Source organism: Odocoileus virginianus, chromosome 6 (genome assembly GCF_023699985.2).
Source record: "Odocoileus virginianus isolate 20LAN1187 ecotype Illinois chromosome 6, Ovbor_1.2, whole genome shotgun sequence".
NCBI lineage: Eukaryota > Metazoa > Chordata > Mammalia > Artiodactyla > Cervidae > Odocoileus > Odocoileus virginianus.
In genome coordinates this window covers 3,877,424-3,901,006 of record NC_069679.1, presented here as the reverse complement: position 1 = coordinate 3,901,006, position 23,583 = coordinate 3,877,424, and the positions used below count along the sequence as shown (strand labels likewise).

General features: G+C 36.0%; 1 protein-coding gene across 2 annotated transcripts in view; it reads right to left on the bottom strand.

Moving 5' to 3' along the window:
* Positions 1-150: 150 nt before the first annotated feature.
* The window catches only part of JMY (junction mediating and regulatory protein, p53 cofactor), a 73,704-nt gene continuing 50,271 nt past the window's right edge, over positions 151-23,583 (bottom strand). For both annotated transcript variants that reach the window (XM_070468604.1, XM_020897766.2), the window contains 4 exons: positions 17,475-17,570; positions 15,705-16,296; positions 14,350-14,660; positions 151-5,415 (listed from right to left, as the gene is read on the bottom strand). In XM_070468604.1, the coding sequence (XP_070324705.1) occupies positions 14,353-14,660; positions 15,705-16,296; positions 17,475-17,570 (996 nt within the window). In that variant the 3' untranslated portion in view covers positions 151-5,415; positions 14,350-14,352. The remainder of the gene's footprint in view (positions 5,416-14,349; positions 14,661-15,704; positions 16,297-17,474; positions 17,571-23,583) is intronic.

Genomic DNA, 23,583 nt, shown 5'->3' with positions numbered 1-23,583 from the left:
CAAATAGAGGTCAGGAAGAGGCAGAGGTACAGAGGTGGAGAATTTGAACCCAGCTCATCATGTAAAAACAAACGTATAGCTTGCTCTTTCTTATTAGAAAGGAAGTGACATTATATACCACCATTGTGATTTTAAACAAACAAAATGAGCTTAACTCAATAAATATCTTTTATTAAAGAAAAAAAGAATATTGTTAAGCACCAAAACTGTATGTTGTTACGCTGCATGTACAAGAAGAGAAAGGTGATTGCAATACTTGTCCAAGTCCTTAACTCTGAAGTCATGAGTGTAAAAAACATGAAATACAAAGCGACACAGTGATTACAACGCAGAAAGTTGCACTAAAGAGCAAAAGGCAACAGTCAGAACATCGTCGGAGATCTCATGGTATTGCTCTAAATGCTTAGTTTTTTCCCTCTGTACTTTTAATACTTTAGAATGTTAGCTGAGCATATTTAAGTACTGTAAATCTGCAAGAGCTGCCATTTACAATACATTTTGTACAGTGTCCATTTTAGTGTAATGGTGTTAAAGCCATCCTGAAAAGCCAAGCACAACGTGCTAGTGTTTTGCCTCTACATTATAATATTGCACAAAGCTAGTAAGTCGTGAACTGGTTTGCCATTAAAATTTTCATTTAACCAGAATGGCTAAAAGACATCAGTTTCATTAGCCCTAATGGGCTTTTATTCATGCAAAAGGATCGGTAGCCTTCAGTTCTTCATAAATTATATATTATGGTTTCACACTTGGCAAGACATACAGTACAGTAAGAAATTCAATGGCGCAGTGGGGATCCCGTCCAAGTTGAGGAAGTCGGAAGTCACTTGCATGGGTTGTACTGTCTACCCTTCTTTGGTCACAAATGAAGGGAAAATGTCATCTTGTGATTATGGAGAATTCTTAAAACCAATATAATTAGTATTGGGAAAAGCCAGAATAACTTGTCGATAGTTAACCATAGAACATGCAAGTTTAAAAAACAAAACTTCCCTTCTTAAAACTGAACTCTTTAACCAACACCCATACCTTTTCTATACATCTCAAATCACTTTCCAGAGACTTTCCTGAACTCACCAATTGGAGCCTCTCTCAGTCACACCCGACCAGAAAACTCCAAACTTTCTCCTTACCCTCAAAACAAGGCTGCTTTAAGACTCAGTATAACATTGATAATACATTTAACATATCAGCCTCAGAGGTATTTTATGTACATACACCTTACAGTGGTGTAATTCATGTGTTTGGAGAAGGGGAGAGACACTTATGAATTTGGAATTCAATCAATTAAATCCCTCCACTATCAAGCTGTACATTTACTGTGGGTAAAACAAAAAAATTTAGAATGAACAGATCTCTAAAATAATTCCATGAACAAACATTAAACACACACACACTCTCTCACAATCCAGACTCCCTCTCTCGCCTTTTAAAAAATCCTTTGTTTACATAGATGATAGTTTAGGCAGCAATATAAACTCATTTTGTAGGAAAAACTTTTAAATTAGACTATATTTATAGGATAAAAAATACCATTGCTTTACTTTACAAAGCAATTAAGCAGAGACTCTTTTTATGTGCTTTAAATAAACAGCACTTTGCAGCAAAGTTCAGAAATCACTACTGAATTGTTCAGCAGCACTAAATGAATGCAACATGCTCCACAGTAAGGTGCTTCTGCTTTCTTCCATCTAAAACCAATCTTCCATCTAAAACCAATCTTGTGATCAACTCTCTAACACTAAGCATTGTTCTATGCTAACCAATAAATGGGAAATAAAATGTTTAAAATGCACATTTAACTTTATATTATTTAAATTCAGTGCAAGAATTAGGTAAGACTTGTTTGGGTTTCTGCTTTCACTATCAAATGGATGTGTGACAACTGCATCTGCCACAGTTTTTAAATGTTTTATAGCTGTTCAAAAGACTTTTTACAAATAATTTGGTATTATGTATATAAATTTCAACTCCCTGATAAGGCCTGTAACCCATGAGCACTTTACAGGTTGGTGTCTGATGTCACAGAGGTTTAAAAATAATTATAAAGGTTTAAAAAGAAAACCTTGTATTTAGTGAAAGAAAAGGCTTTTCTTATATACACAATGAATGCAATTTAAAAACAGTCTTAGGGAATGTATAAATTTAAATGTATTAATTGTATACTGGTCCCATTTCAAACAGAGAAGATGCTGCCCATTCATTTTTGTTCCACTGATATAAGAGTTTTAATTCTTAGTGCATGCTATGGCCAAAGTATGCTTTTCAATCTAACACATTTTATGACAGAGAGAGGTCATGCCTTAAGTTAACAAATACTGCTACACATTTCAGCTTTGTATAAACAAGGCTTCTTTTCCCTCCCTCATTATACAGAGTAATAAATTTTCTGTGTGTCCATATAAGAAAAGCCCCCATATTTTTCACTGTGGAAATACTACTCCTGATCAACTGTTATAGCTGTGCATTTTATAGAAATGTCTCAGTTCTACAATGGATAACTAAAGAATGATTGTTTTTGTGCTGCTCACAGACTCAGTAAGCCTATAAAATATACATTACGTGAGCAATTCTTTTAAAATTCTTCTTTAGCCAGGTATTTCTTCCACATACCGCTGCTACACTACAGCACCATGAGGATTTTAAACCATTAGGAATACCTTTTCTATACAGGCCTCGATTATATGTACATAATTTTAGTTGTATTAGTAAAAGAAATATTTAAAATTGACATTCAAGTGAGCAGTAACATTAACCTCCAAACAACTAAGTCACCACCTACTTGTTTCCCTATTTTAAGTATATTCAGTTGAGACTAGATTGGTAAGTTAACTTAAAAATTGATTCAGTATAAGCAAGCAGCTGTCTGGGGATTTTTGATATGGAAATGATATATTAACAGCAATATAATTGTCAAATAAACCACATTAGTTGTATGGGCAAATCTGGAACTGGAAACATGATCATATATAAGCACCATCCTACCTAAATATATACAAATTTAATACTAAGGGCAGAGATGCTCATTTTTTTAGGGGCAAAGATAAAAAGGAAACCATACTTAAATTGATATAAATTTTGGGGGGCTCTGAAACTGATTTTTAATTAACATGAGGATTTATTTGGACAAATGGACTGCAGTTATCTGAAACTCTATTATTTGTGAGAACTCCAAAGGTTGATGACCTTCAGTAACATGTAATTTTGTGGAAGGAGGAACCTGAATCTAGAGGAGGGGAAGTAGATGTTTTGGAGAAAGCTGTTACAGAGAATGGTCACTGGGGGCTGCTAGTGAGATTCTGCTTTAACCTTCTATCTTCAGGTGTGAGGACAAACTTCACAGAGTGCCGGGGTGGTGTGCTTACAGCCATGGATTCACTCCTAAAGGATTCACATGGATCTGAACACCCTGCATCATTTGCTAGAAATTTATTACAACATGGCTCAGGAAAACAGGTCACAGGACCCTTTTAAAAGGGAGCACTGCCTCTTGATGGAACCCCAGCTGTAATACTAAGTGGGTAGTAATTCCCGCTAGACATATTAAAGTTCCAGGGCTTCTGCTGTTAATATGACACCAGTATTTTTCTAAATGTTAATAAATGAAACAAATCCCCCCCAAAAAACATGATATGAAAAACCAAAGGCAAAAAATTGATACATGATTTAAGATTTGCAAATGTGCTAAAAGAATTTTTTTTCAAATATATCAATCAAATCACTCATTAGGTTAAAAGGCATGTTTCAATGCATTGCTGAAGGTGTGTTACAAGAATCTATAGCCCACCTCCACTGTAATCAGGATATTGAGTGAACTATATTAATCTGTATTTCTAATATTCTCAGATAAGGTGTGAGAATGATGCTAGAATAAAGCCAATATATTGTGAAAATGCTCATAGTCTCATCAATAAATATATTACCAACATTTTAACAGATCTTTTTTTATATAACCTGTTGACAGAAAATTATCTCCATAATTATTTTAAAAGAAATAACATTTTCAAGTGACAAAGGTGTGAAAGTAATTTTTCTTCAGGATCACCAACGCAGATACGTTGGAGGACTTTTACTCCAGGACTGCTTTCTGGGTCTAGGCCAGAGAACTGCCTCAAAGTTCATTTTGGTACATCAGCCATTCATGTACAGATCAAGACCTGTCTTATCCAGAATCACACTTACAGAGTAGTGTAAACTTGGATCCAACATATCTACCTTCATTCAAGCCCCACAGCAGTCCTGCTGAGAATTCATGTCGGCTCCATGCATTCTTCAGGACTCCATTACAGCAAAATCAGCACCTACAGCTACATACATATGTTTAAAAATTTATTGACAATAACAAAGGCTGTCTCCCAAAATTCAATTCAAAGCATGTGAAGAGTGAAATGCCAGTCAAAGAGCCTTTTCTGCCTGTCTACTTTCTGCACATTTGTAGAGCATGTTTTTCTCCCACTGTGGAACATAAAAATAAAAACTTATATGGTCTGTGTTAGAAGGACTTAAGATCTGCATCCCTACTATTGAATCCTGATTTTTGATTCTCAATAGGAAAGTCATGTTGAGTTACAGTAATCAAGCAATAGTTCAAATGAAAAGGCTAAAAATAATTTGAAATATTATCAAATTACAAAGTATTGCTTCTCATAAACAAAGCTGCACATAAAATTCAAACTATTATAAATTCACAATTATGAAGAGCTATTTAAAAGCATGGAAATTTTTACTTTGAAACTTTACAAACTGTTACATGTGTGGGCTTCTAAAAATATGCCATGTTAAATGTATCACGTTGTGGTAAACACATTTATAGGTGTACCTCCATGGTTATGTATCTTTTCAGATGTTGTTGAACATCTTTATGAAAATCCCTTGGAGATGAATAATGTGGGAATTGTCAGTGCATTTCCATCTGATTCTTCCAATTCCTACCCTATAGCTATCATGATTAACTTCTTTTTCAGAGGGTCACACTATTTAAGCTGATACAGAACAAGCTCTGTATCTTGAGCAGGTGACTATTCAGTGCACTGAACGATGGACTTTAACGCAGTCTCAACACAGCTCACAGTAGATCTGTCAACCCAGTGTTTCTTCCAACTCATAGCGACCCCGAGCTTTACTGGCCACTACAAGGATATACACGGGTGGACAGGTGGGGAAGGTGCTTAAAAACAGGAATCTTCAGAAGGCCGTTTCTTCGTTGCAGTCAGGAACATTGCACATTTAAACTCATGTTAACCACCATCTACTGGAATGACTGGAAAGTGGTAACTTGCCCGTTGTGCTTCCTTTTTCATACCACTGAGTCAATACATTTTGGATCTAATAGAATCCAATCGTGGAACCAAATGTTAACAATTTTTCAAGAGCCAATGTTCAACTGTAGGTGTTTTTTCATTCTGTTGAGTTTACCTGTGTACAGAGTAATACAGTGTATTAAAAAGAATGGCTTATGAAAGACATTGTGTATTATGTTCCCCCATATCTTTGCAAAATCCAGTATGAACAATGATGGATTTTTTCTTTTAAATGGCCTTTTTATACCATTTGGCCATTATAAACAACCATTTATACCAGATGATGTATAGAAAACATCAAATAAAAGTGAGAAACAAAATAATAGATCTTAATCACTGTTAAAAGGTTGCATGTCAAGATTACTATAGTTAACACTGCTATAATATATAGGCAAGATGTTAAAAGGGTTCTTATCACAAGGAGAATATTTTTCTTTTAAGATGGAGGTTAGCTGAACTTGCTGTTGTAATCATTTCACAGTATATGTAAATCAAACCATTATGCTGTTTAACTTATGCAGTGATGTATGCCAGTTACTCTCAATAAAGCTGGGGAAAAGAGTTTTTTTTAAAGACTGTATGTTAGGTTCACTTTCACTTTTCTTCCTTTTACTCTTTAATATTTTATGTCAAAACTTATACACAAAAAAGAACAATAAAATTTAAAATCTTTGCCTCATAAACTGACAGTGTAATAAGAACTATCAGATGGCATCTTTAAGTACACCAGAGGGAGTTTTCATAATGAGATTTAGAAGACAGCGTTAGTATTGGTCTTTAAATGGATGCTTTTAGCAGGACTTTTTAAAATTCAAAATAGTTGTTTTTGAGACTCATGCACTGATCCACAACACATGAGAAATATATATATGACCTATTTGTCAGATAAAAGCTGATATGTTGCTTTTGAGCACTTGAAATGTGTCAAGTATGACTGAGAAACTGATTTTAATTTGGTTTAAATGAAAATCTTATATAAAATATTTTTCCATTAAGCAAAATTTGGTTTTGGTAAGGCAATTTAATTTAACCAATGAATACTTGGCAACCAAACTGAGATGGTGCTATTATTAAAGATGCCATACTAAAAAAAAAAAAAAATCTAAACTACACTGTGGAATTTTATACTGAATATGTCATGTAAAATATTACTAAAATCAATTTCCCCCATCATCTTTAACTTTTTTAATCTGACTCACATATTTCTATTGGACAACACTACTATAGTTACTTCATAAGTTTAAGAAGGGCCCTACAGGAAACAAAACAAATCTATTCAAATACATATATTTCCTTATGTTTAGAAATTCCTTTCAAGGACACTATTACCTATGACTAAACAGATCTAAGATGAGCTTTTACAGGTGGGTGAAGCTAAGCATGTCCAGGACCTTAAGTTTTTACTTGATGAAGTTTTAAGAAATTAGTTCTTCAAAAACAAGTACATAATTATATTATTTTAAATCTACAGGAAAGAAACCAATTAATAGGAAATACAAATTATAGCCTTTTAGCCACCTTTTAGCCACAGTGTTCAGAGGCCAGAAAGGTGAGGAATAAATCAGGACAGGAGACCATGAAGTGGTGATGGAAGGAAAATCAGACAGTGGTGCCCTAAAATTTAGCCTAATGAAGACATTGTTTAAGAAGAAGGGAATGGTTGACTGTTAAACGCTGCTCAGAGGTCAAAAAGATGAGTGAAAACTGACAGTCAGATCTAACAATAAGAACATGGCTGTTGACCTTGAAAAAGTTGTAGTGAAATTGTGGGGGCAAGATCTGTTTGTCCTTGGGACACAAGAGAGAATAAGGTGAAACATTGGAGAGAATGAATGCAGACAACAGTTTTAGGGAGTTTTATACCAAGAGGTAAGCTAGCTATGTAATTTACAATCCAAACTGGAATGCATTTGAAAAGGGCATTGTTAATAATAAAACATAAACTGCAACTGTTATGGTAAACTGAAGTAGATGTTATTTTGTGAACAGAAGAGAGGGCTATGGCTGGAAGTGAAGTGGAAGACAAAGTGTTGATTTGTTTTGCTGTGTTTTTTTTTAAGAAGGGAGAAATAATTGGAGAAATGATCTGGTAGTGAAGGAAAGTTTTATGGTGGAGGAAGGAAAGGACATTTTTAGAGCAATTTTGAGTTGAGAAGACGGGATAGTGTATTGTGTAAAGGGGAGGGCTAAGAACACAGAAGGAAGGAAAAGAACATGAGGACCTGTAGATAAGATGATGGACATGTAGATAACATGAGGACATGTAGATAAGATGATGTCCTGGGAGCTTGTGGAAATCTTTTAAGAAAGGTTATCGAAATAGCACATTTACTATACGGATTAGGGAGGAGGTTTTGGAGATTTTAAGAGAGAGATATATGAAATAGGAAATATATGATATATATGAAAAAATATGAAATATAAACATATGAAATTTATGAATATAAAATATGATAAATATGAAAATATATGAAATCTATGAAAATATATGAAATATATTAAATCTATGAAATCTATGAAAATACATGAAATCTATGAAAAATATGAAATCTATGAAAAACATGAAATCTATGAAATATATGAAATCTGAAATCTATGAAAATACATGAAATACATGAAATCTATGAGATCTATGAAATCTATGAAATATATGAAATCTATGAAAATATATGAGATATATGAGATCTATGAAAAATATGAAATCTATGAAAAATATGAAATCTATGAAAATCTATGAAATATATGAAATTTATGAGATCTATGAAAAATATGAAATCTATGAGATCTATGAAAAATATGAAATATATGAAATTTATGAAATTTATGAGATCTATGAAAAATATGAAATATATGAGATCTATGAAATATATGAAATCTATGAAAAATATGAAATCTATGAAAATATATGAAATATATGAAAATTATGAGATCTATGAAAAATATGAAATATATGAAATCTATGAAATATATGAAATCTATGAAAAATATGAAATCTATGAAAATATATGAAATATATGAAATTATGAGATCTATGAAAAATATGAAATATATGAAATCTATGAAATCTATGAAAAATATGAAATCTATGAAATATATGAAATCTATGAGATCTATGAAAAATATGAAATCTATGAAATCTATGAAATATATGAAATCTATGAAATCTATGAAATATATGAAATCTATGAAAAATATGAAATCTATGAAAATATATGAAATTTATGAGATCTATGAAAAATATGAAATATATGAAATCTATGAAAAATATGAAATCTATGAAAAATATGAAATCTATGAAAAATATGAAAAATATGAAATCTATGAAAAATATGAAATCTATGAAATATATGAAATCTATGAAATCTATGAAATCTATGAAATCTATGAAAATATATGAAATTTATGAAATCTATGAAAAATATGAAATCTATGAGATCTATGAAAAATATGAAATATATGAAATTTATGAAATTTATGAGATCTATGAAAAATATGAAATATATGAGATCTATGAAATATATGAAATCTATGAAAAATATGAAATCTATGGAAAATATATGAAATATATGAAAATTATGAAAATATATGAAAAATATGAAATATATGAAATCTATGAAATATATGAAATCTATGAAAAATATGAAATCTATGAAAATATATGAAATATATGAAATCTATGAAATCTATGAAAAATATGAAATATATGAAATCTATGAAATCTATGAAAAATATGAAATCTATGAGATCTATGAAAAATATGAAATCTATGAAAATATATGAAATTTATGAGATCTATGAAAAATATGAAATATATGAAATCTATGAAAAATATGAAATCTATGAAAAATATGAAATCTATGAAAAATATGAAAAATATGAAATCTATGAAAAATATGAAATCTATGAAATCTATGAAATATATGAAATATATGAAATCTATGAAATCTATGAAATCTATGAAAATATATGAAATTTATGAGATCTATGAAAAATATGAAATATATGAAATCTATGAAAATATATGAAATCTATGAAATCTATGAAAAATATGAAATCTATGAAATCTATGAAATCTATGAAATCTATGAAATCTATGAAATCTATGAAATCTATGAAATCTATGAAAAATATGAAATCTATGAAAAATATGAAATCTATGAAAAATATGAAATCTATGAAAAATATGAAAAATATGAAATCTATGAGATCTATGAAAAATATGAAATCTATGAAATCTATGAAATCTATGAAATCTATGAAATCTATGAAAAATATGAAATCTATGAAATATATGAAATCTATGAAATCTATGAAATCTATGAAATATATGAAATCTATGAAAAATATGAAATCTATGAAAAATATGAAAAATATGAAATTTATGAGATCTATGAAAAATATGAAATATATGAAATCTATGAAATCTATGAAATCTATGAAAAATATGAAATCTATGAAAAATATGAAATCTATGAAATATATGAAATCTATGAAAATATGAAATCTATGAAATCTATGAAAAATATGAAATCTATGAAATTTATGAAATCTATGAAATATATGAAATCTATGAAAAATATGAAATCTATGAAAAAAATTAGTTCTTCAAAAACAAGTACATAATTATATTATTTTAAATCTACAGGAAAGAAACCAATTAATAGGAAATACAAATTATAGCCTTTTAGCCACCTGTAGAAAAGTACCTAAAAATTCAGAGTCTTTAAAAATGACTAAGATCACCCACAGGCAGTGTCACAGAGCCCTTTATCAATGGCTGCTCAACTGGAAGGGATTACAACTGGTCTGTAGTTTGCTTCTGGCGTAGGATGCATTTAGTTACTCTGCCACCGTTCCAGCTCATGCATTTTCTGGCAGTATTTCACTGTTCCTCTTAACATTATACTATATATCAGTCATTAACAATCAGCCAAACAGGAAGATTCTAGGCAATATTCAAAGGATTATTCACTTTTGACAGAAATATAAGGTAAAGACCTAACAGAAGCAGAAGAGATTAAGAAATGGTGGCAAGAATACACAGAGTAACTACAAAAAAACGGCTTAATGACCTGGATAACCACGATGGCGTGATCACTCACCTAGAGCCAGACATCCTGGAGGTGAAGTCAAGTGGGTCTGAGGAAGCATTACTACGCACAAAGCTAGTGGAGATGATGGAATTCCAGCTGAGCTATTTAAAATCCTAAAAGATGAAGTGCTGCATTCTCAATATGTCAGCAAATTTAGAAAGCTCAGCAGTGGCCACAGGACTGGAAAATGTCAGTTTTCATTCCAATTTCAAAAGAAGAGCAGCGCCAAAGAATGTTCAAACTATTGTACAACTGCTAATTTCACATGCTAGCAAGGTGTAATGCTCAAAATCCTTCAAGCCAGGCTTCAACAGTACATGAACCAAGAACTTTCAGTTGTACAAGTTGGATTTACAAAGGCAGAGAAACCAGAGATCAAATTGCCAATCAAGCTAGACAGCCTATTAAAAAGTAGAGACATCCCTTTGATGACAAAGGTCTGTACAGCCAAAGCTATGGTTTTTCCAGCAGCAGTCGTACAGATGTGAGAGTCGGCCCATAAAGAAGCCTGAGTGCTGCAGAACTGATGCTTTCGAACTGTGGTGCTGGAGAAGACTCTTGAGAGTCCCTTGGACTGCAAGATCCAACCAGTCAATCCTAAAGGAGATCAGTCCTGAATATTCATTGGAAGGACTGATCCTGAAGTTCCAATACTTTGGCCACCTGATGCAAAGAGCCGACTCACTGGGAAAGACCCTTATGCTGGGAAAGGACTGAAGGCAGAAGGAGATGGTGATGACAAGGATGAGAATGGTTATTAGGTTGGTGCAAAAGTAACTGCAATTCTGCACTGCTGAACCTTACCATTTGGTACTGGAATACATTCTTAAATGTGGTTATGTTATATATCATTTTAATGCACATTTCTCACGTTATGGTTTTTGCTAATGACTTATTACTTGTTTTAAACTAGGGAAATGATGTTAGACAAAAAGCAAATTCGAGTGATTTTCTTATTCAAGTTCAAAATGGGTCATAAAGCAATGAAGACAACTCGCAGCATCAACACCTTTGACCCAGGAACTGTGAACGAACGTACCGTGCAGTGGTGGTTCCAGAAGTTTTACAGAGGTCAAAGCTGATCCTCTTACAACTGCACGAGAATTTGCTGAAAAACTCAACATTAACCATTTTATAAAGGGGAAATAGCTCAAGAAGTGGGTGCCTCATGAGCTGACCAAAAAAAAAAAATCATTCTGAAGTATTATCTTCTTATTCTACATAACAACGAACCACTGCTCAACTGTATTGAGAGTGTAAAGAAAAGTGGATTTTATAGGACAAGTGGTGACAACCAGCTCAGTGGTTAAGACTGACAGGATGCTCCAAAGCACTTTGTGAAGTCAAACTTGCACCAAAAAATGTATTTGGTGGTCTGCTGCCTGTCTGACCCACTACAGCTTTCTGAATCCCACTGAAACCATTACATCTGAGAAGTATGCTCAGCAAATCAAAGAGGTACACCTAAAATGGCAATACCTGCCAACAGGTTGGCAGGTTCTGTTGGCAACAGCCAACAGAAAGGGCCCACTTCTTCTGCACAACAACACCTGACTACACATTGCACAACCAACGCTTGAAGTTAAATGGATTGAGCTACGAAGCTTTGCTTCATCCGCCATATTCACCTAACCTCTCGCAGACCTACTACCACTTCTTCAAGCGTCTCAACAACTTTTTGCAGGGAAAAGGCTTCCATAACCAGCAGGAGGCAGAAAATGCTTTCTAAGAGTTCATCGAATCTCAAAGCAAGGATTTTTACACTTTAGGAATAAACAAACTTATTTCTCATTGCCAAAAATGTATTGATTGTAATGGTTCCTATTTTGATTAATAATGTGTCTAAGCCTAGTTATGATTTAAAATTTACAGTCCAAAACCACAATCATGTTTGCACCAGCCTAATAGAAAGCATCACTGACTCAATGGACATGAATCTGAGCAAACTCTGGGAGATAGTGGAGGAAAGAGGAGCCTGGTGTGCTGCAGTCTATGGAGTCATAAAGAGTTGGACATGACTTAAAAGCTGAACAACAAATTCATTATAGACATATTCTTAACAACTGATATAAGGTAATTAGCAGCCCAAAGCTGTAAAACATCCAAGCCACTTGACTATGTGAAATGCGTGCTTATGTGAAGTTCTAGCTGTGGGATTATGTAATCGTGTGCCAACACAGCAGTTTCTGGATAGGTTTAGCAGCTTACTGACTGGCTACATGCGAAAGGGGACAAGGGAATGGGAGGCAAGCATTGTGACGTGGGACAGTCACCCAGTGTGGGGATGGTTCCCAATCAGGCACACCCGAGTCTCCAGACACACTCACACAATGAGTGGACATGTTCACATTCCTTTACGAAGCACAGTGTACATACATACAAGCACAAAGAGCCTGAAATTATTTTGGGATCCAAAAGCAGTATGCGACTAATAATTAAGGCCCCCACACCTAACAGGGAAAAAGGATGCCACTAGCCCCAAGACTCATGGCCAGAGCAGGACAGTGTTACTGTCAGACGCGGGCTGGAACACACTCGGATCACACACGGCCACTTGCCAGCGTCTTCATGCCCCCGTCAGGCTGCTGACGGGGCAGCTGCTCGGGGGAGGGCCAGGGCTGAGCGCGGAAGCAGAGCCTTTTTCTGACGGCGAAGGACAAAACTGCTTTCAGTGATATTCTGACATATCCAAAACAGTATCTTCCAACATCAATGTTTTTTTAAAGAACTAATGACAGTTTCTGTTTTGGGGGTTTTTTTTTGGAGTAAGTTTTTAAAATCCAGATGTATGACTACGTATGTATCAGTTCTACTCTGGCAGGATCTTTGGGAGTGAAGGCCATGAATCTGCATTTTTAATAAGCTCTCTTGGTAATTCTTAGGATTTGGCACCGGGATTCTTAAAATAACTGTGCTAAGGATAAGTTTCTCATTCCTCTGCCTCACCTACTTTCCCCTTTTTAGTGAAGACCATAGAAACATTCTATCAAGAGAACGTAATGATCAATAGAATATACGTGCATATTTAATATCTGTACAAGCATTTCAGCTATAGTCATACCAATTTGATATACTATTTGATTTATAGCATATGTTATCTTTGTGTGTGTGTACTCACTCACTCAGTTGTGTCCAACTCTGCGATCCTCTGTCCATGGATTTTTCCAGGCAAGAAATACTGGAGTGGGTTGCCATTTCCTACTCCAGGGAATCTTTCTGACCCAGGGATTGAACCTGTGTCTCTTGCATTTCCTGCATGGCAGGTGGATTCGTTGCCACTGTGCCACCTGGGAAGCCCCTATGTTGTCTTTACCAGTTCTATATATTTAGCATAATTTGTACCAAATAACTATACAAATTAGCTTATTAAAATGTATTGGGGAAAACTCTATTACCTTGGGAGAATACCAACACCCACAGAGGTAACTCAATAAGATATTCATACAATTTTATGTAGATAATGCAGTAATTATGATAAGTCATAAATGATAAACTTTAAAGGCTTAGAGAGCTAAATAATTACACAATGCAATTAGATTCCTTTGTGGGAAACCAACAAAATATCAAGATTCAACATGTGTAACAGTCTGCAACTGACACATCTAAGTCGGAAAAAGCTTTTCCTATTTTTTCTGAAGCTAGAGTAAGACTATCACTATACTAGAGTAAAACTATCCTTTTTACTTGCATTATAGCTTATACTGAAGAAATGTTTAATGAGCAGGATATAAAAAAACACAGCATTTACAAAGCAACATCTTTGTAAAGCATTTTTTCTTGTTATGTTTCTGGAAACTACAGAAGTAAAGCCTAAAGTTTACAAATTTACGATCCAGGCTCTAACTGACCTATGTAATAAACAATGACCCTCAGATGCAATGAAATATGACAGACCTCATCATCCAATATTAAAAGCTGTATACTGAATGCTACTGAAGAAAAGTAAGGCCATTTACTTGTTAGTTTTCCCAGTCTGTGCAAGGCAAAGCCTCCTCTTCATCCTCTGATTCAGGGGATGCTTCTTTGATTCTTCTAAGAGCTTCATGGATGCTCCGTGTTAGAGGGTCTGTGTCAGGCAGAAGCGTGAAGGATTCTCTCAAGACTTCCTTCTGTACCTTCTTCAATTTTACCCCCTTTCTTATTTGTGCCAGGATGTTATTACTATCATCTTCATCAGGAAAAGGAGGCAGAGTTCGCTGTTCAACCTTTTTCAGATGGAAACTACCACGCTTCAAGGAAGCCAGCACCTCATCCATGGGTGAGCTCACTTTAGAAAATGGAAGAGAACAAAGTTAGTTAGGACTGTGCTTAAGAAGAGTGGGGAACTGTATAACTTTTAAGACTTCAGGACTGTGACAGCCCAGGAAGCTGAAAGCACATCAATAGAAGGGACCATTAAGCATGGACAGAACTTTGTCAGAACACAAGGGATACTAATTATGTTTGTTTAAAAAAAAAAAGTTCCAAGGCTCAAATTCCATGTCTAGCATTACTAGTATTTCTATTGTTTCCTGTGTGAGAGGAGAGAGCAGACTGAGAGCTGTGAGCGGGAATGATCTCTAGTAATATTATGGCTGAGACTCCTAAAGGGTTTCCATAATACAAAAATCCAATCTAAATTCAGACAGTGACTGGACTGCACATTTAATTAAAGAAACTTAAATTCTGGCTCATTATGGTGATTATTTTGCTTTTTTAAATAACTTTCACATATGATATTCTACTTGGGTTATGGTAAGAAATATCCTACAGGATGGTCTCTTAGATTAAAATTTAATACACAGATAAAATAGTCTCTCCATGAAAGTTAAAGCTCTTTAACTTTTAAGAAAGCTCTTAAACAGCAAAATTATTCACTGTTTCAAAAACAGCTTTATGAAGGCATATCTGAAATGCCCTTTTCTTCTTTCTTTATACAACATGTCAGAGTCCTCAATAAATATGTAGCCAAATGTTACATGGATCTGCCAATGTTACTCTGACCAGACAGCTTCCCTTTTATTTCTGAGACTTAAAATCAGATTCTAACATAAAAGGAGCAACCTAAAATATGTTACCAAAGAGATCAAGTCAAAAAATAAAATTTTAAAAACATGCCTAAGAGCTCAAGCAAGCCCACATTTGTTTGTGTCTGCACCCATCTGCAAACATGGGTTGGTAAGAATTCTGCCAAGGTGAGACCTTGAGAACCTGTTTGCTATCAAATAATGTTCAAAAAATATAATGTTTAAAGCTTTGTAATGTCCGAGGAAAAAAATGGTCTTTAACTATATGCCTCAGTCAACAGATGAACTCAGTGTTTTTAACTCACCTCTCCTCCTCTGCAAGCCTTCAGCCGTCTTTCGGAGCTTCTTCCTGGCGCTGACGAGCTGGCTGCTGTCGAAGAGCTGTGCTGAGGGGGCGCTGGCTGACTTTGGGATCCTCTTCTCGCTCCCCTCCATCTGGGGCAGGCCTTTCTCCAGCGTCTCCGGGGCGCCGTCGGGACCGACGGGCAAAGGCGGCGGGGGCGGCGGCGGCGGGGGCGGCGGCGGCGGCGTGGGAGGCAGAGGGGGTGGGAGCGGCCCCGCGGGGACCGAGCCTGCTCTGCAGTCAACAGGGTTCAACAGTGGACGAGACACAGCGGGAGGCAGCTCGGCGGCCACGCCGCTGGGAAGTGATGAGGTGGCTTCAAGTTGTGCTGATGGAGGACCGTCGGGTGGGGTGAGGCTCCGGGCGTCCGCGGCCTGTGATGACCGGAGCGCGGCCCTTCCTCCGTCCAGGCCCTCCCTCTTCACTTCGACCTGCAGCGCTGCTGGCGGGCCGTCACACTGGTCTTCACAGGACAGGGGACCCGCTGCACTTCTTCTTCTTGCCTGAGCCAGTCGCAATCGGGTTGATTTAAGTATGACCTGGCCTGGGTATCTCTAAGTAATCAGAAGTTAGTATAACTCGTTAGATTAGAATTTATGAACAAATGACTTTATTTTCTCCGTCTAATGCCAGGTGTTATTTTAGAGCTTTTGTGATTTTTCAGGGGAAAATATACAGAAAAACAAACATCACAATGTAATACCTTACAAAAAATTATCACCAAACTCTTATTTGCTTATCAAATCCTTATAAAAAGACCCTTAGTAATAAAAGTACTACTTTAAGTGGAAAAATATTAGCAGTGTAAAATTCAAAACAAATGATGTCAAACATATATATGCTATTTTATTGCTAAAAAACTATTCTTAATTTTTTACATGTATTTTCCAAATGCTCAGACAAAAATTAAAACATTAATGTTTTTAAATGGCTAAGTGGTATTTTTTTAAAGCTCTGAAAACAATATATGCATTTTCTGATAAAATTCTGTAAAGCAATTATTCTTCAATAAAAAAATAAAAAAATGACAAGAGAATCAACCTACTAAAAAAAAAAAAGAAAATGATAAAATATGTTAGGAGTACTAATACACACAGCTGCAATCTTTTTACTAGGGTACAACACACCCATAATGCATTTGGTAAACAACATTTTCTTAATACAAGGCTTATTCCTCTGTTAAGGAGCCCATTCCCACCTTACTCTTTCACTTGCTCAAAAGCCTCCTCCTCCTGCAAGGAGATCCTTCAGAATAAAGAGGAGAAGTAAGGCTCTTGGGTAGCTGCTAAGAACTAAAACTACCGAGGTTTAAGCACATTCCTAGGAAACGCTTAGCTGCTGTAGTGTCAGTGTCTGGAGTCATGGATTAGCTTGGCAAGAGACCTGCTAAGGCATTTCTCATGTATACTGATCATCTTCTAATTCTCCCACTGGTCAGATTACTACCACAGTCTGATGTGCACAGAATTAATAACAAGTTGATGCTTGAAATGGATGGTTAGTTACTAGCTAACTTTTATTAAACTCAAGGGGAATCCAGACTTCCCAAAGGCCCGACTATTCCTCTTATACCACAGAAATGGTAAGCCAAGACTGCTGTGATTGTAATTGTTTTCTAAATAACAAAAGGAAAATCAAATTTTTCTCATCAAAGAGATGTTACAGTAGGAGTATGTATGTAGCTCGGTTTAAAAAGCAATGAATAATAATAAATTAACCACACTTTTACTACCTGTTTAAAATTTCGAAGTCTATCCAGTGTTTTCTGTCTTTCTTGGCTAACCCAGGCGCTTTTTCTTTCTTCTTCATCATGTAATTTATCTCTTTTCTGGTTAAAAAAAAATTAACAGTAATTCCATTATGATGTGTCCCACTGTATTTTATCATTAATAGAAAAAAAGGAGAGTTCTCTCAATATATATGCTGTATTACTCCAAAGAATGATATGTTAAGCAATGTTTTGTGGCATGAAACAGTTAGCTTTAATAGAAATGAAATTATTTCACTTTCTGCATGTAATACCAATTAAAAGATGTTTACTCTGCAAAGTAAAATAACATTTTTTCTGAACTGAAAAATATTTCATATTTGTGGTTCTAGCTTTAGCTGCTCTATTCTAACTCAAATATTAATAGTTGACCTTAAAAATAAAAAATAACCAGTTAGTAATTTAGATATTATATATAGGTTAAGCCTGGTGTTCTGCAGATAATGTCTACTATTACTGAACCTGTACCTCCTGCTACAAATCTGTGTCTTAATATCTCATTCATTTTTTTTTCCTTCCCATTCCCTAATCCCAAACTGGGAATACACTATCATCCACCTAACGTTGGTCAAGTGAAACATGAATTCCTCTTCCTAGAGAAAGAAAGTGGAACTCTTGGCAGGAGGTGCTGCCTCACCACTGAAGGTCAGGGGACAGACCCGTGGTTCTGTGGACGGGATGCGCTGCAGAGTGCTGCTATGGCAACCACCTCCCCAGAGGGGTGCACTCTCACACACAGCAGAGACCGGTTTCTCTCTTTAATCAGCCTCTGGACTCATGATCAGGGTGGGGCAAGGGTGAGTAAAGATGAACATTCTTCCATCTCTTCTTGTGGCAGGTCAAGAAGACCCTTTCCCTTTAGAGGGCTCTCACTGCTGGAGTTTGCAAAAGCCATTTACTGGTAGGTTAAGTCAGGCAGTCCAGATTGCCATATATAATGCTTAAAGTTTCCAGATAGGAAAATTTGAAAAGATATGACTTGAGTTCATTAAAAGAAATAAAGATCCCATGCAGATTCTCTCCTTTAGAGGAAAGCCCAGAATGGCTCAAGGACACAGTGAGGCAAGAACTTATTCCAACTCCTCACCCCTACTCTGTATTCAGTTCCATTTACAAAGCTGAGCCAGCAGAAGGAAGGAATGAAGAACTCTCACATGCACATGTGGTGACCACCTGGAATGGGAATGGGCATGTCCCTTCCCACACTGGGATACAAGCCACAGAATGCTTGGGGACAAAGGGTCTTCCAAGGCCTTGTCTCAGAGATGAATAGAGTTTTCTGTACTTAGAGGGTGCAATCTAATGAATACAGGGCTTAGTACTTGAGGAAAAAATTAAGTTATCTAAAACATACTCAGCATTTCAAACTGTGAATCTGCATCTCTAAACATAAACAAATAGTTGGAGTTTCAGAAATAGTTGAAATTCAGAAATAAAACTGGTCAATCATATTGCTGGTCTGTTAGCAGATATATCCAGAGTCAGATCTTACTATTATCTAAAAGACCCCAAATGGAAAGTGTCAGACATGTTCAGGTATGAACTATTGGGTTTATATGGACTTTTCACAGAGCACAGTATTACTGCAACTGAAACCAACAGGCCTGGGTTGAATATCACCCCCTATTTCCACCCCTTGCTAGCTACTGGCAAGTCATTTAATGAAGATAACCTACCCTTTGGGAAGGGAGTGGTGTATATTAATCACTCAGTCGACCCTTTTGGGGGTGGGTAGAGGATACTTCTTAGATGGTGACACAAGGAGCTCTGAGTTTCTGTTAACACTTTGTCAAGCTGGGTGCTGGTTGCATGCATATGTTCATCTCATGAGAGTTAAAACTTATGAGCTATATACACTTGTGTGTGTGTGTATGCATCTGTAGATTGATAAAGGTGGTTTAAAATTAGATTTGATCTAAGCCAACTTTCATTTTCCTCTAGCTTTGCATGTTAAAGAAAGGTGGATTCATTCTCCTACAATGAGGTATTCCACCCAAAGTCAGTAGCAGACAAAATTACCAACATGAGGCAGATGACATTTATCTTTGACATTTCCCCAATATCAACTTCCTTGTTTTTACTCATCTTTGCCACATAAAATTCTTTGAGAAAGGATTTGACACTTACTCATTCTAAGAAGCTAATTAGCTACTCCATTCACAAAAGTATTGGCATTTTATCAGAGTCCACAATCCTCACGTAAGAAGAAACAAATTCTAAGTGTGGAATCTAATAACAAGCAGACAGTGCAGGTGCCAACAGTGATGACAGGAGGCATTCTTATTCACCGAATTCTTAAGCTGGCCCATAGTCTGACTTTCCTTACAAAGCAGCGCTTGACCCATGAAAAATAAAAATACAATAAATTTTCTGGTAATTTAAGATTATCTTACAGCTTACTGGTAGTTTGGTTACTTTTTATGTGTTTAAATTCAAGAGTTTTAGCTGTGTGCCATAATGATCTTGAGGGAAAACATCAAACCCCTACAGCAGCAGCTAACATCACTCAATCACAACAAATTAGAAGCTTTCTTGTTAACAGATCAGGAAAAGACAAATTTCTCACCACTCCTTTCAACACCACACTGGAAATCCTAGTGAATGCAATAAGAAAAATAAATAAAAGGTATACAAATTGCATTCAAAAGAACTAACCTGCCTTTATTTGCATATGACATGACTATATATATATATAAAATCTGAAAGAAGAACCAAAAAATATGACTAGAACTAATAATAGGAAAATTGCAGGGTACAGGGTTGACATATTGGGTTGACCACAAATTAGGCTAACCTAGTATAAAAACCAATTAGCCAACTTCTTTCTAATAAAACAATAATGAAATGCTGGAATAAAAAATCTTTTATATTATACCTACAGCACTATTTACATTCAGTTCAGTTCAGTCACTCAGTTGTGTCCAACTCTGTTTGACTCCATGGACTGCAGCACGCCAGGCTTCCCTGTCCATCACCAACTCCCAGAGCCTACTCAAACTCATGTCCATCGCATCGGTGATGTCATCCAACCATCTCATCCTCTGTCGTCCCCCTCTCCTTCCCCCTTCAATCTTTCGCACTAGGGTCTTTTCCAATGAGTCAGTTCTTCGCATCAGGTGGCCAAAGTATTGGAGTCTCAGCTTTAGCATTAGTCCTTCCAATGAATCTTCAGAGGACTGATTTCCTTTAGGATGGACTGGCTGGATCTCCTTGCAGTCTAAGGGACTCTCAAGAGTCTTCTCCAACACCACAGTTCAAAAGCATCAATTCTTGGCACACCCCAAAAAAGAAGACAAATTTAGGTATAAATCTAATAAAATAGGTACAAGATCTATATGGAAAGAAAACTTTCAGACATGTTTAGGTATGAATTGATGGATATTTATATATATAACTATCAGCTCAGTTCAGTTCAGTCACTCAGTCGTGTCCAACTCCTTGTGACCCCATGGACTGCAACACGCCAGGCTTCCCTGTCCATCACCAACTCCTGGAGCTTGCTCAAACTCATGTACATCAATTGTGATGCCAACCAACCATCTTATCCTCTGTTGTCCCCTTCTCCTGCCTTCAATCTTTCCCAGCAGCAGGGTCTTTTCCAGTGAGTCAGTTCTTTGCACCAGGTGGCCAAAGTATTGGAGCGTCAGCATTAATCCTTCCAATGAATGTTCAGGACTGATTTCCTTTAGAATTGAATGGTCTGTTCTCCTTATAGTCCAAGGGACTCTCAAGAGTTTTCTCTAACACCTCAGTTTGAAAGCATCAATTCTTCGGCGTTCAGTCTTCTTTATGGTCCAGCTCTCACATCCATACATGACTACTGGAAAAACCATAGCTTTGGCTATATGGACCTTTGTCACCAAATTAATGTCTCTACTTTTTAATATGCTGTCTAGGGTGGTCATAGCTTTTTGACTACTGGAAAAACCATAGCTTTGGCTATATGGACCTTTGTCACCAAATTAATGTCTCTATTTAATATGCTGTCTAGGGTGGTCATAGCTTTTTGTCCAAGGAGCAAGAATCTTTCAGTTTCATGGCTGCAGTCACAATCTGCAGTGATTTCGGAGCCCCCAAAAAATAAAATCTGTCACTGTTTCCATTGTTTCCCCATGCTTTTGCCATGAAATGATGGGACTGGATGCTTCAATGCTGAGTTTTAAGTCAGCTTTTTCATTCTCCTCCTTCACCTTCATTAAGAGGCTCTTCAGTTCCTCTTCGCTTTCTGCCATGAGAGTGGTGTCATCTGCATATCTGAGGTTATTGATATTTCTCCCGGCAATCTTGCATCCAGCTTATGCTTCATCCAGCCTGGCATTTCGCATGATGTACTCTGCATACAAATTATATAAGCAGGGTGATAATATATAGCCTTGATGTACTCCTTGTCTAATTTTGAACCAGTCCGTTGTTCCATGTCCGATTCTAACTGGTGCTTCTTGACCTGCATACAGGTTTCCCCAGAGGCAGGTAAGGTGGTCTGGTATTCCCATCCCTTTAAGAATTTTCCAGTTTGTTGTGATCCACACAGTCAAAGGCTTTGGTGTAGTCAATAAAACAGAAGTAGGTGTTTTTCTGGAACACTCTTACTTTTTCGGTGATCCAAAGGATGTTGGCAATTTGATCTCTGATTCCTCTGCCTCTTCTAAATCCAGCTTGAACATCTGGAAGTTCACGGTTGACATACTGTTGAAACCTGGCTTGGAGAATTTTGAGCGTTACTTTGCTAGCGTGTGAGATGAATGTAATTGTGCAGTAGTTTGAACATTCTTTGGCACTGCCTTTCTTTGGAATTGGAATGAAAACTGACCTATCTTTTCCAGTCCTGTGGCCACTGCTGAGTTTTCCAAATTTGCTGGCATATTGAGTGCAGCACTTTCACAGCATCATCTTTTGAGGATCTGAAATAGCTCAACTGGAATTCCATCACCTCCACTAGCTTTTTTTGTAGTGATGCTTCCTATGGCCCACTTGGCTTCGGACTCTAGGATGTCTGGCGCTAGGTGAGTGATCATACCATCGTGGTTCTCTGGGTCATTAAGATCTTTTTTGTATAGTTCTTCTGTGTATTCTTACCACCTCTTCTTAATATCTTCTGCTTTTGTTAGGTCCATACCATTTCTGTCCTTTATTGTGCCCATCTTTGCATGAAATGTTCTCTTGGTATCTCTAATTTTCTTCAAGAGATCTCTAGTCTTTCCCATTCTATTGTTTTCCTCTATTTCTTTGCACTGATCACTGAGGAAGGCTTTCTTATCTCTCCTTGCTATTCTTTGGAACTCTGCATTCAAATGGATATATCTTTCCTTTTCTTCTTTGCCTTTCACTTCTCTTCTTTTCTCAGCTATTCGTAAGACCTTGTCAGACAACCATTTTGCCTTTTTGCATTTCTTTTTCTTGGAGATGGTCTTAATCACTGCCTCCTGTACAATGTCACACACGAACCTCCATCCACAGTTCTTCAGGCACTGTGTCTATCAGATCTAATCCCTTGAATCTATTTGTCACTTCCACTGTATAATCCTAAGGGATTTGATTTAGGTCATACCTGAATAGTCTAGTGGTTTTCCCTTCTAGTGGTTTTCCCTACTAGTGGTTTTCCTTTCTTCAATTTAAGCCCATATATAACTATATGTAGTTTTATAACTCTTATAAACCTTTATAACTCTTATAACTTTTATAAAAGAAAACAAAGAAGAACTAAATAAAGAGATTCTCTGTTCATGTATAGGAAGACTCACTACTGTTAAGATTTCAACTACTCCCATCTTGAGCTATACATGCAGTGCTATCTTAATCAAAATCTCAGATCTTATTTTAAAGTTTTTTTGGAGAGGCAAAAGAAACTAGCTCAATGGAAATGAATAGAGAGCTCGAACAAATATAATCAATATATCCTTAAAGGAGCAAAGAAAATTCCATGGAAAAATTGCAGTCTTTTCAGCAAATGGTGCTAGAGCAACTAGCCATCCACATTTAAAAAAGAAGAAAATGGGGAGGGGGAAGACAAATTTAGCCTTACACACTTCACAAATATTAACTAAAAATGGATCAGAGAATTAAATGTAAAATG